This window comes from Hetaerina americana, unplaced genomic scaffold (assembly GCF_022747635.1).
Source record: "Hetaerina americana unplaced genomic scaffold, ioHetAmer1.1.p SCAF_15, whole genome shotgun sequence".
Taxonomy (NCBI): Eukaryota; Metazoa; Arthropoda; class Insecta; order Odonata; family Calopterygidae; genus Hetaerina; species Hetaerina americana.
Window position 1 is genome coordinate 5,731,526 of NW_027286625.1, and position 12,996 is coordinate 5,744,521.

At 38.9% G+C, this 12,996-nt stretch overlaps 1 protein-coding gene across 1 annotated transcript in view; it reads left to right on the plus strand.

Moving 5' to 3' along the window:
- LOC139686878 (protocadherin beta-9-like) overlaps positions 1–12,996 on the plus strand; it is a 130,081-nt gene that overhangs the window by 54,275 nt on the left and 62,810 nt on the right. The window contains exon 2 of the mRNA XM_071583954.1: positions 3,524–3,610. Within this exon, the coding sequence (XP_071440055.1) occupies positions 3,524–3,610 (87 nt within the window). The remainder of the gene's footprint in view (positions 1–3,523; positions 3,611–12,996) is intronic.

Consider the following 12,996-nt stretch of genomic DNA (forward strand, 5'->3'; position numbering starts at 1 on the left):
GCAGAGGCATCGGTCGATTTCCATGAGTGCATCCATGTTGGTGGCCAATAAAAGGTCTTAACAAGTCGTTATATCAGAGAATATCACGTCGCTGCCAACTTCCTCCATTGTTGACAAACAGGAAGTCCAGTAGATCGAATGTGATAGGTCGGCAGAAAGCTGTGAGGTCGGGAATGAATTACAAAGCAACATCAAGGCAAAGATCGACAGATGATCAAGTCTGAATCAAATTAGATCTCATCTAACAGTAGAACTCGTTTACAAGTCTTCGTTGTATGCCGTCGAGCTCAACTTAACTAAAATTTTCAATGGATTTGAATGTGAAAGAAACTTACCGTTTATCGTTCGATGTATAGATCGTTGACTCTGCGTTTCTTTATACTTTAGTTAGTGAATATCCTCCAGGATTGAAAAGGCCTTTGTTGAAGGGTCTTTGTTAAAATCAGCGAGTTGGGGCTTAGACCTCACGAAGGCAGTCGTATTTTTCAAAAAAATTTTTTGTTCGAAATTAAACACAAGAAGCGATGCTCATCAGAAAATATCGAGGGAGTATTGAAATTGTTTTTTTTTTAATTTTAGTGAAGCTTGAACAAGAAGTCATTTTACAAGGGTACATCAAATTATTTTGCCATGAGGTCTTCACGCTACGAGGCCGTGTATATCTGAGTAAAATTAACTTTTCACAACTGAAGCACATGAACATAATCTAATCGATTCCTATTTCTACGTGAGAGAAAACTTAACAAGAAAAGAGATAATAAAGAATATGCATCGTAGTTTTCATAGAACCGGAGTAACAAAATGCTAAATAAAATAAATTGAGATAGCAATATTGCAAGCACAAAGAAATAACTTGCTCAATTTTGCAATACTTCCTTTGGACATATTTAGCCACAAGATGGGGAAGGTACGATTGAACTTAATAAGAACGTGGTGGAATTACACCTTGAACGAACAACTAATGCGACTTTTGTTACAGCGAACAGCTTAAAGGAACTGGCGATTCACTCTCCATTACCGTATTCGCCAACGAAAATCCTCATGAAATTACGATTTTGTACAGTAGCAACTTCTTCATTCATCAATAAGACTTCATCTTTTATTGGCATGTTTAACCGGCATTAAGTAAGAAACGCGTCTCTCTCGAAGAAGATATTCCATCGAAACGACCGAATTGCGAACATTTTATGGGTTCACTTGTACTGGAATACTACCTTGAGTCTCGAGAGAATGTTTACGCCTCCTTTGCTGCTTCGTTTGTTCTGGAAGAAAGTGGTCCTGGATGCAGACAATGGCTAAACTCGGAATAATAGGAATAAAAGGAGCAAAGAGTTATGACCGAGACACAATGGCTGAGGGGATGGGGGCGAAAGCGAGGGAGAGAAAGTTAAAGAAAAAAGGATGCGACGGGATGTCCCGGGGAAAGAAAATGGCGGGATTGTTTCAATGCTCCGTGGAGACGAGGAGTTGAGGGAAAGGGCGGGAATAAAACTGAAAACGTCGTTAGCGAGACGGAGAAGGCATAAGGCGCGACGAGTTGACATTTGCTGATTAGGTTGAACAAATGGCTTTCTTGTTTCTAGACACGAATCTCCAATCAAGTACATGCATGCATTGGCAACACACAATAGAAAACTTGCACACGTACTTTGCCCTTTTCCCTTTCGGAGTAGGCAAAGTGTAATAATTCTTTTGCTTTTAATTTTGTACATGAAAGTGATTGTTTTCACTTATTCATTCCATAATGTCCTGTTCTTGTCTATATCTACCAACTCTTTTACGTCCGTGCCTTGTTTCAGACGTGCTCTGCTGTCCTGATGGTCGTAGTGTTCATCGTTCTGAGATCCTCTTCGACTAAATTCAGCCATGACTTTCTCGGTTGACTCCTTCCCCTCATGCCATTTAACTCTTCTCTCTCGTATCTGTTTGATGATTCGACTCTCATACACTCCCTCAACGTGACCAAACCTGTGGAGCACTCTTCTTTCGTGATCGTCTATTACCTTTGCAATTGATCCACATTCTTTCGTATTCCATCCATTCATTCTCCATCTATCTTTTCTTTACAACAAACACTTCGTAAGTAGGTGATCCACGTTCACCGCATTCAGTCGACAATTATACCCATCTCACCATAAACATTTTCACAAAAATGAATTTGGTGCGTGCGAGAGCTATAACCAAAGTAACACTTCAAAAGTGGATGTCTATTTTACGAGTGGATCTACAGATGGATGTTTTGCTGCAGTTTATTCGTCAGAGCGTGCAATGAGATCGTCGGAGAGGACGGAGAATAGCCAAGACAATGTAGGGACAGTTAAAATATGTAATAGACATACTTAGGAGACACCTTGATAGTTATAAGTTTTATTTATATCCCATATACTTCAGGAAAGTCGGAATAACAAGGAAATCCCGGCTGAAGTACCTGCTGAACTGTTTCGAGCAACCAGTGTCATTTTCCAAAGCCAAAGTTGGCAAATTGATGGATGTCGGCGTGGTTGCCGTACTTATCTCGGCGGACAAGGCAGCCGAAGAGGAAGAACCGAATTATGCTTAAACGATCAAAATTTTAAAACAAAGAAAATGAAGTCAAATATATTATTTCATTAGCGATTGCAATGTCCACTGAATTGTTAATTGCTGTAAAAGACGGGGTTCCTGGGATTATTGTGTAATTAGGTAGTTGTTATGCAGAGAGATGAAGGGGAGAAAAAACTCGGATGAGGGATTTTTATGAAATGGCACCTGGAGATCCGATGGATGAAATCCAGTGGATAGAAAACGCACTGGTCACTGATAAAGTCCAACCCTTCCTATTTTTTGCTGCTAATATAATTGTGAAGATGGAATTAAATAGTAACTTCGTTAATATTGCTTCAATACAAGTTTCTAAAGAGAGAGGGAACAAACAAAACTTTCAAACGGGGTGCGTTCCACCAGGCAATATCTCCTTATTCGAACTTGGGTTAAATCCAAGCCACCATTCTATATTTTCTCGATGCAAACGGTGAACTAAATTGAAAAAAACATATCAAATTTCGCAATGTTACCCTCCACAATCTAATTCAGAATATCATTTACTGCTTTGGTAGGATCAAGTACAAGAATAAATTAATATTAAAATTAAATAAACTTATCCTACCAAATTAAATCAATTTGGTAGGATAAATTATTAGTTTTTGTACATGTCCTGGCAATAGATTCAATGGCATTATGCGAAAGACTTTTTTTGTCTGTCTACTTAATTCTGTCGACAATGAAATGGGTACCTCTTTACGGAAATAGCAAAATATAATTTTGGATGTGACATCAGAGGTAGAATAGCATTCATTGCATTACACGTAATAAGTCAAAATTGGGTTATCAGTTACGATGCTCAAGGAAAAGACTTTTCATGAACATCTTCACTTATACTTTTACCTGAAAACGCATAAATCCTATCACCTATGATTGTAATCATTGATTTATTTGTTGCTAATTTTTTTACAATTATTCGAATATTTATTTTCTTCTCTTGCAGTTGGCGATTCAAGATGCTACCTCGAAGGCGGAGGATCAACTGAAAGTTTCTTCGTCTCAGAAGACGTACCCGTAGGCTCAATCATCGGTGAGTAAAGAGGGCCCATTGCATCGCGGGAATCATTTATAATTAATGTTCATAGCGCCGGGCGGGTTATTCGTGTGGATAACGCACCTGCCTGCCAACCCAAAGGTCTTGGGTCCGACTCCCACCTCGGATAACTCTGGCTTTTGTTTCAAACTCTGGTGGTTGAGCCCCTGGGAAACCTGATGCCGAGCCAAGACTGGCTAATTGAGATCTCAGCGGCATACGGTCTATCTAAGTCGTATAGGGAGCAAAATATCATAATAATTACGATTATTTTGAATACGGAAACAATACGCAAAAATATAGAACATTTGGTTAAAAACTCGGCGCGTGTTTCAATTAATCAGAGTCGTTCTCCGGATTGCTCTACTTACAAAACATAGCTGTTTTAAAAATACCTCAAACTGGGTGATGACGCTGACACTTTGTAGCACGTATCACTTTCACAAAGAAATTGTGAGATTGTAGCTAAATATTTTAATTCTGCCCACATTAAGATATATACGGTCAACTTGATATCTGAATGCCATGGCTGAACCATCCCACTTATATCTCGTATGCGTGTCTATATATACAAGGCATCCTTAGCTATCTTGTATAATTTGATGAAACGACAGAATGATGGCGTTATGCGCACGCAAATATAGAATCGTATTTAAGGAAAATAAAAACATTCACTTATGATTGATGAATGAAAAACCCCAATAGCTGTAAGCATTGTTTACGGCTATTGGAATTTTTCATTTATCAATACCACTTGCCGTAAGAGCTCAATTCTATCTATAAATACTCACTTTTGACTTAATATTTCGGTGGTTCCAGCCACCTTCATCAAGAGTATCAGAAGCAACTGATGGAAAAATTAGGGGAAAAGAAGAAGAGATACTAGGCAGGGGTCATGGTAAACAGAAGGGTTGTAAATGATTGGTTGTTGAGGGAACAGGAGAAGAAGATTTCAGATAGGGATAAATTAATGGAAAGGAAAACGATATTTAGTGTGCATGCTGTAAATGAACATTCACCATGGTACATTCACTGGTACCATGGTAATAAAAGTACATATAAAATAGTTTGCAAAGTGGGTGTAAAATGCATGATAGCTTCCACCGCATTTCCGGGGCAATTTCTGACAAAGCTCTTCTTGATAGCTCTAAGAGTAGACTTGGCACGATATTTTCTTCCCTTCGAATGCGTATATTTTATCTTCCGATCACGCGATCTTTCAAGAGTCGTTTTGTAATTGCTGTTCATGTGATTAGGCGGACATCTTTTAGGAAGTTAGCATTCTTCCCAGCACGAGAATTTAGAAAGTAATACCGGTTCCTTCTGAATTACCGACGATTGTCGGCACATCGGGAGATGCTGCTGCACCTATTAAGCCGCCTAAGGGAGGAAATGATAGTTAAATACCTACTTCAAAACCCAGCAATTACGAGAAACGGTCAATATTTGCACCGAGAATTAATTGTCACGGAGGCGGCCCTATCAAGGCATCCTTTGCTATCTTGAAAATGGGTTAGGCTGACGTTGATCCATAGGCATACATGCAAGTGTGTCGTAAGGCTGCGTCTGCAAATAAAACAGTCGGAAGGATCTTTTGATCTTTCATTTGCTAAAGCTCTCTCCGGCGCAATTAGACGTTTGCTTTTAAGGGGAGTCGCGGTCGCCAAATACAGCAGCGGGTGCAAGAAACAATGTTTTATTCAAACCTAATTTTAAGAAAATAGGACTCACTTATACTTGAAAAGGTCCCCATGACGCCGTCGGAATTATAAACAAGGAAAAGATTATTTTTCATCCATAAAAGGTACTATATAGAAACTCTCAATAATTCTTATCGCAGGAGGAATTTTTACAACGGTGACGGGATAGCATTTCTTTTTTTTTAGAGTTTAGCTTTTGACACACATTCTTAAACACCAAAAATCCGCGTCCTGATTTTTCATTGGCGATAAAAAAAAGGCGCTTCAACTACCATTCCAAGGTCGTATGCGACTTTCAATGACCATGCATGTAATGGAAGGTGGAGACGCATCAGGAATCAGATATCTAATACGTACAAAACAACGGTACTGAGACGGATCTATTACGTGCAAATAATACGAACAATCAAACTGTTTACGAAATATAGGAATTTTATTGAGACGCGTATCCTACTGATATTTCTGTCGTAGTGTGTACATCACGTACAATTTCAAAATCAAGACTGGGTAAAGTAGAACCACACACAATTGAAAATGGCCTCGCATGTGGTTTCCCATAATTATTCGCAAATATTCAATTCGAGCTTCAATAGCTTAAATGTTTTCGTAAACATTAAGGCTGGCATAGGCGGAAAAACTAGAGTATCGGTAATTATTAGGGATAGTCAAATGAAAACCGAACACCCTCTATACCGTACTGTGGAATGGTTTTGGACCGGGAGTTGTTACTATGCAGTTTTCCAAACGCAGCGATGGCAATATTGATACGTAACAACAGTTTTGCCACCATTTGCGCGGAATGTGTGTTATGGCGAGTTCGGTTTTCATTTGACTGCCCCTCATATATTTCAGTTCATAGGATACGAGGGAACAAAATACTTTCCCGCAGAGTTGCTATCGATTCAAAGTGATTCAAAGATGAAGAATAGGTGATGTAGTACCTCTGAATGCAGAGCAGCAACTGACTAAATTTATTTTATATTTTCAGTCTGATCGATGTTATCATTCTCTTTGTTTCATGCGTTGTTGCCGAAGTTTATTTGATTGGGACATGGAAGTAACTTATTTCAAGATGACAGAATTTTTATGTCTGAATGTGAGAGAAATTATTCTAACTATCACAGACTTGAAAAATTAGATTATTGGTCCCAAGCTTCACTTCGTGGAAGTTGTTTATATTCATAATATCGGAAGGACTAGCGCACTTTTCCACGGAATTTTCACTGGAACGACGCGTTCTACTGTGATACTCTATCATACCTGAATGCGTTACGGTCTTTGTGGTCTCATCTAGCAAGGCAATGCAGACCTAGAATTACCACCCCTGTTTCATATTTGAAATCGCACAATTTTCTTTTATTTAGTAACTTATAATGAGGTGTGTAAAGGATTTGATGTGTCGGATCGTTTATTTTAAACATGTAGTTCAAGGCTTGGAGTTGTAGTTAAGTGAAATTTAATGAATTCCAAGAAACTGCAGGAGATGTCGCTACAGTAACTTTTAACGGAGTAATCCGCTAATATTCATTTCAATACAACAATTTCAGAGTGTAAAAATCATTCACCTTGACCAGGATTCGAACCCGAATCCCTCGATATTGAGGGATCCGGGTTCGTATCCTGGTCAAGGCGAATGATTTTTATACACTCTGAAATTGTTGTATTGAATTTTTATATTTGAAAAATTATATTTTTATAAGAATAAAACATGAACGATGGTGATAAATAAATAAAATTTAAAAAATGTGAGAAAAATATTTAATCTAAATTGAATGAATGATGAATTCGAGTCAGGAGTTCATCCTGGTAGCAGGACAGACTGTGAACTTGGGATGGTCGTAGAGAGAATCACTCTTCGTGATGCCCTTCAGCGAGTGAACTTGGCGTTTGGACCATTATCGAGTAAAAATCATTGTTTCTCAATGGAAACTTCAAAAATCAGGGAGAAAATTAAAATGCCATATAACTGAATTACCTCATCTTCCTTAATAATTGATTCGCGTGAATACTTTTATTGCTTGCTAGTCTTGTGTAATTAGATAACAAATTAAGATTGTTTCACTAAAAAGGATAATTTGAGTTTCTTGCGGCCTTTTTAAGGCTGACTATTTCAAATAATATTTCTTTAAGCCAAAAAGCCTTTTCTTACACCAAGTGAGGTGATTTGTGGGAAAGTTAATCCCTTCACCAGTGATCTGAAACATTCAAAGTAGTAAGGCATTCTCATTTACAGAGGGGGTGTTTCCCGAATAGGTTTCAAGTAAATTAATCCTATTGCCAGGGATCGTATTCGTGAACTTACAAAAACACACCGTATATTTTTATCCCTGTAATAAAACGTATACCTACAACGAAATATGTACGTATACATGTATATAGTGGGTCGCAGTTATCCAGAGGTAGAGCGTTGGACTACTGATCGGAGGGCCCGGGTTCGATTTCCGGACAAGCCTCTCTGGATACCTGCAGCTCCACGCAAGCCATGTGATTTTTCGGGTACCAGGTCTTCCTGGGAAACCATAACCGGCACAGGGAAAGGAACAGCAGCCCCCCCCCCCTAACCTGATGTGTGAATTTCACACGCCGTCGGGCTTAGTACTGAGTGAACTCTACCATCACCTACCAAACCGACCTTCGGGTTGATTACTCTGTTTATGGTTTTTATATTCGAATAAAAGACGCTCCAAATCCTCCTGACGCCAAACATGATATTCTGTTGCTAATTTCGGCGTATATATTCGGTTTATAGTTAGAGCCATTAATGTTATTTATTGACCCCCAAGGAGCAATTGTGATTTTTATTATAAAATAAGGACCATATTTTTAGGATTAACTTCAGACACGTATCAACAAAATATCAACTAGAATTTTTTTTACAAGTAATGAGCAAAGGTATCTTCACAAAAACATTTTCAACCCTTCCTTCTCAAACTCGATTCCTAAGCAAGGACTGGTCGAATTTCGCAACAGGTGTGACATCATTACGATCGTATTTCATATATTAAATTACCGCAATACCAATAATATCGTCAATTGGTAACATTACAAACGAACTACTGTCACATTGCCCAGTGATAAATCAGTTCTAATTTTTTCTACAAATGCAAGTCAATTCGGGCAAGAGGACAAGCATAGATTGCAGAATTTTGTGATGTGTGTGAAGAGGAGGATAGAAAGAATGAAAAGGAAAGAATAATAACAAACGAAGAAGTTCTAGGCATACTGGAAGAGGAAAGGCAATTGTTCAGGGAAATCTAAGATCACAATAAAAATTGACGCAGAGGATACTTAAGGGAACTGGAACGCTGAAGATGATGGTAGAGAGGAGTTAGTTAAGACAAGCGAGGAACGGATAAGCATATTGGAATGCGTGACAAGAGGTAGAAAGTATGTGCAATTGAAATAGGGTATATCGTAATGAAGGGTTTTATAGGACAAGTATTCATTTAGTGTCCCGTTTGGAACGTATACCTGTAGTACTGCAGTAGCAATCAGAAAATGGATATATTACAGATCTACCTTTGACCGATAGACTGCGCCTACTTACGAGTATAGTACAGCCAATGGAAATTGAACTTACATTCCTAGATCCTCACGTAGTCGAGCCCGAAGCACCAACATTGTAATTCATTCTCAGTAATAAAACATGGGACGCATGCCTAAGCACCACCAATGAAAATTGAACCGATGTCAAACATAAAAGCACGCCTCCCTATTTTTTTTGCCTCCAAACAACACATGGATGGGCGAAAAGCAGGGAGCTGCCTCATCCTTGACACAGATAGTCCCGAATCACGCCAGGCGCACACCATATCATAATATCTCGGGAGGAGGGGTTGGAGGCATTGCAGCGTCCCTCCCGTCGTTTGTTTCTGGGCGTTGGTGGTTCGTGGTGGAAGGATCGAGCAAGTGGATAATCGCCTAATCCGCCGACCGTGGCAGGCATTCTTTTCGTAGCTGCCTACCCAGTAAAACCCCACCTCCCCCTCGCATTACGCGGCCGATTCGTTCCGTGGGGCGAGGGGGGGTGAGTGGGTGGGAGACCTTTGAGGGGTTTAGAGGGAGCGAGAGGCGGGACTGGACGACTCAGAGCTTGTTCAATCCGCTCGTAACCTCAGGCGTTGCCCACTCCGTATCACTTCCGGTCCTCCAGCCGAATGGAGTTTTGCCGTTTCACGAAACGGAACCGCCCTCTCCGCTCAACTACTTTCCTCCTTCTCGTCACCCCCCCAGCGACCACCCCGAGACGCCTTAAACCCCTCCCTCCTCTCTCCCCGTGTCATTGTTGCATCATCGCGAGCAGACGTTTGAGCGATGCCGCGACAGGTCGCCGAAATCAATCGCATCCGCCGCGACTCAGCGACCGCGGAGGGGACGCCCAAAATAAATTAGGCCCGCATCTGTACGTGAAAGGTTCAAGGCGAGAGATCTGTCCACCTACAAATGCCATAAGGCGTCATCGAGTGTCATTGGTTTTTTGTTTGCGGGTGAACTATTTGTTCCCGAAATGTTTCGGACCGAACAGTCTACTTTGATTGGATATACTCGTACATATGACAACGTTTTAACTCCCTCATTATAGAGGATTGGCGCACCATTGGTGCGATAATCTGAAAAAATAAAATACTTGATTTTGAAAAAGAAATTGCGGCAAGATTCTTAAATCTACGAGTACATCCTGAATTCCACCCTCCGGCACGTGGTTTTAAGAAAACGGAAGAGGAGCGTGAACTACTAAGGGGTTACTATCACGTATTGTTCGCGGAAAAATGGAACCCATTAATTCATTAATGAGTAGTTCTATCTATTTTTTCCTAATATACGCTTGTGGTCAGATTGGATATGCTAATTTCCATGGGGCAGAAACTGAAACCGCAATCTCTTAATTCAATACATTTTTCCAAGTTACGAGTATAGTTGAAGTTTCTTTTCTATAATGATTCCAAACCCACCCTATGATGGTTCCTTTGTGCATATTGGGACCCCGAGAAAAATTTTTCGTCAAAATTCTCGCAAAATTGATATGCATATAAACTTATTAACCTCTAAGTAGGTGGATTTTTTCCTCAGACTCGTAGAGCACCATGTTGAACGTTCAAAAATCAAGTTTTTGATGTAATATAATCTTCAGAATAAAGCGTAAATGCTAACGCCTTAACACTTGGAATGAGACACGCTACCGCATTTCCATTCTCAGGCCGTTTTTGCTACATAAAATACTGTAATGCAACTTTTCTTTCGGACGTAAAAAATCAGGGACCATTAAGGAGAATTTCATATGCCCAAAGTACCATTCAGACCACTTAAGTGCCAACATATCATTCAGAGAAGTGGTTAATTACCGATCACCTTATTCGATAATTTACTGGGAGTAAACGTATTGCCTATGCTACTGTTCTTAAAATATTGACAGGAATATTTTTCAGAAAAAACTCGCATGAATATCAGAATTACATTTTGTTCAAAATAATACAAATATTTTATTTTATGTTTCGTTTCATGGTTTCTAACTACTACCTTTCGTTATTTCTATTTTTCTATACGTACTTGTTTTCTTCTGTGAGTTTTGATACTTTTGATGCTCTCATTTCTCACCGTATCTTATTTTTCCCCAGCTCCTTATTGATATTTTGGGGTTGGGTTTCCAAGTCCAATACTACTATTATTTGAACTGATTTAATATTAGTCAGTTTTGTATAAATTTTAATTTGATGTAATTTATTTTGACAAAAATATCTTTTTTCCAAATAAAAATTGACTGTTGACTTCTGCGTATCAGGTAAAAAATGATTACACAATTTTCATAGTTGTAACTTTTAGAAATTAAATAATTGTCTTTTTTAATTTGATTAACCGTGATTATTTTCAACCTTCATTCCAAATTTTGGAATTCAAGAACGTTTTCCATTAATATATGAAGATAGAGAAGCGAGAGAAATGTGAATTGTACTACCAAGGTATGATTTGAGGCGTCGTTGCTTATAGGATCAATCATTTGATAACTGATCAGAGGGTACAGGTTCAAATCTTTGGAGGTGCCTTTGCCTGGACAACCGCATCGAAAATATCAGCGGTGCGCTCTTCTGATGTCCAGAATTTCATAAGAGAACATAGCTGGCAAGTGCAAAAGATCTGGTGACCCTACTCTATTTTTTGACACACACGCACCTGTAGATATTATTTGGAAGCCATCTCTACTTTCATCTGAAAGTAACTACTGAAATAAGTTACATCTTTTCCCATATTAATGGCAACAACTATTCTTTGGAGCTTAATTTTCAATAATAGTTAATAAGGAAGGTTTATCGACGGTCCCTAATAACTAATTTAATGATGTACCATGAGAACTTGAAATTGTGGACCCGACGTTATTTCTCTCTACATTTCTTCGTAACTTCTGCTTGACTCCATGCCATCAAGTAAGCCTCTTCCTTCCTCTGCACAGCTTGCCCTACGTTCTTCCTTCAAAAAAGTTAAAAAATTACCGTTCTAAAAACTAGTATTTTCTCTTTATTATGAGTTACCGTCAAGTTTGGTTAAGTGCACATATGTTGGAGTGTTTTACGTGCAATTCTTTTCATGTAATTAGTTCCTCCCGGTACGACTCGATCAAATGTTCTAAGAGTTCAATCAAAACATCTCAAAGAGGCTCAGATCGCCACGGTCATTTGCATAATTGCTTCCTACGCAAGTTAAGCACCTGTAGAGATGGTATTTCCCATGGTCAATGCGCCCGTGTAGTAAGTCTAACGTCTCGGGTTTGAATTCTGCCTTCAGCTTGGATTACGCGCTTGTTCTTTAATTCTCACTTGAGTTAGACGAAACGATGTGTTATATAATCATATATAATCAACGTTAATACGGATTCAGGTTTGACTACTTCGTTAGGTCCCTTAAAACTGATATATTTTAAAAAATATTTTCCAAAAGTATTTGGTTTAGAAAATAAGTACTCACGGTTGATCGGAACCATAAAATGCGCGTCAAAAGCTTCAGACGGTTCGCTGATATCGAGACGATGGAGGATTGACAGTTCGCTGACGTCGAGTCTCCTTTTCTTCTGCTATTAGCACTACAACTTCCCTCCATAATGAGAAAACTCCATTTATTAAGCGGTTTACACAGCAATCTATCAGTTAAGATAATCGCATTTTACGACGTTATTATTGATGCATTATTGACTAATCCCATAACTATTAGTTCCAATTTTTTTTACCGACAATTCTCAGTTCTTATTATCAAATTCGTCCTGCATTGTCATCCTTTACCGTGGAAACACAAATGTAAGTAGACTTTACGATACATGCATGTAGCACTTGAACGCGTAGTAAATTGGAACATCAAAGAAAATATACAAATATTTAGAAAGCAGTTTCAAAACAGGTGTTTATAAGGCCACCGATCTCACCATATATGCACAACGTAATTTATTTGAAAACGCATTTCAATAATCTACTCGTAGGTATTGAGTATTGATTCTACTGGTAATTACTATGCGTTAGTATTTTTGCTTAAGTGTACCTTGACTAAGTCAGTTATATTCACCATAATAAGTTAGTTATCATTTTGAAGTCAATTAATTACCAGGCTTAGGAACTTCCTGGACATAAACGACTTCGAGTGTCATTTTTCTCTTTTTAGTTCCCATGATTCACGCGGGGTGAACACAGCCCACGCCTTTCT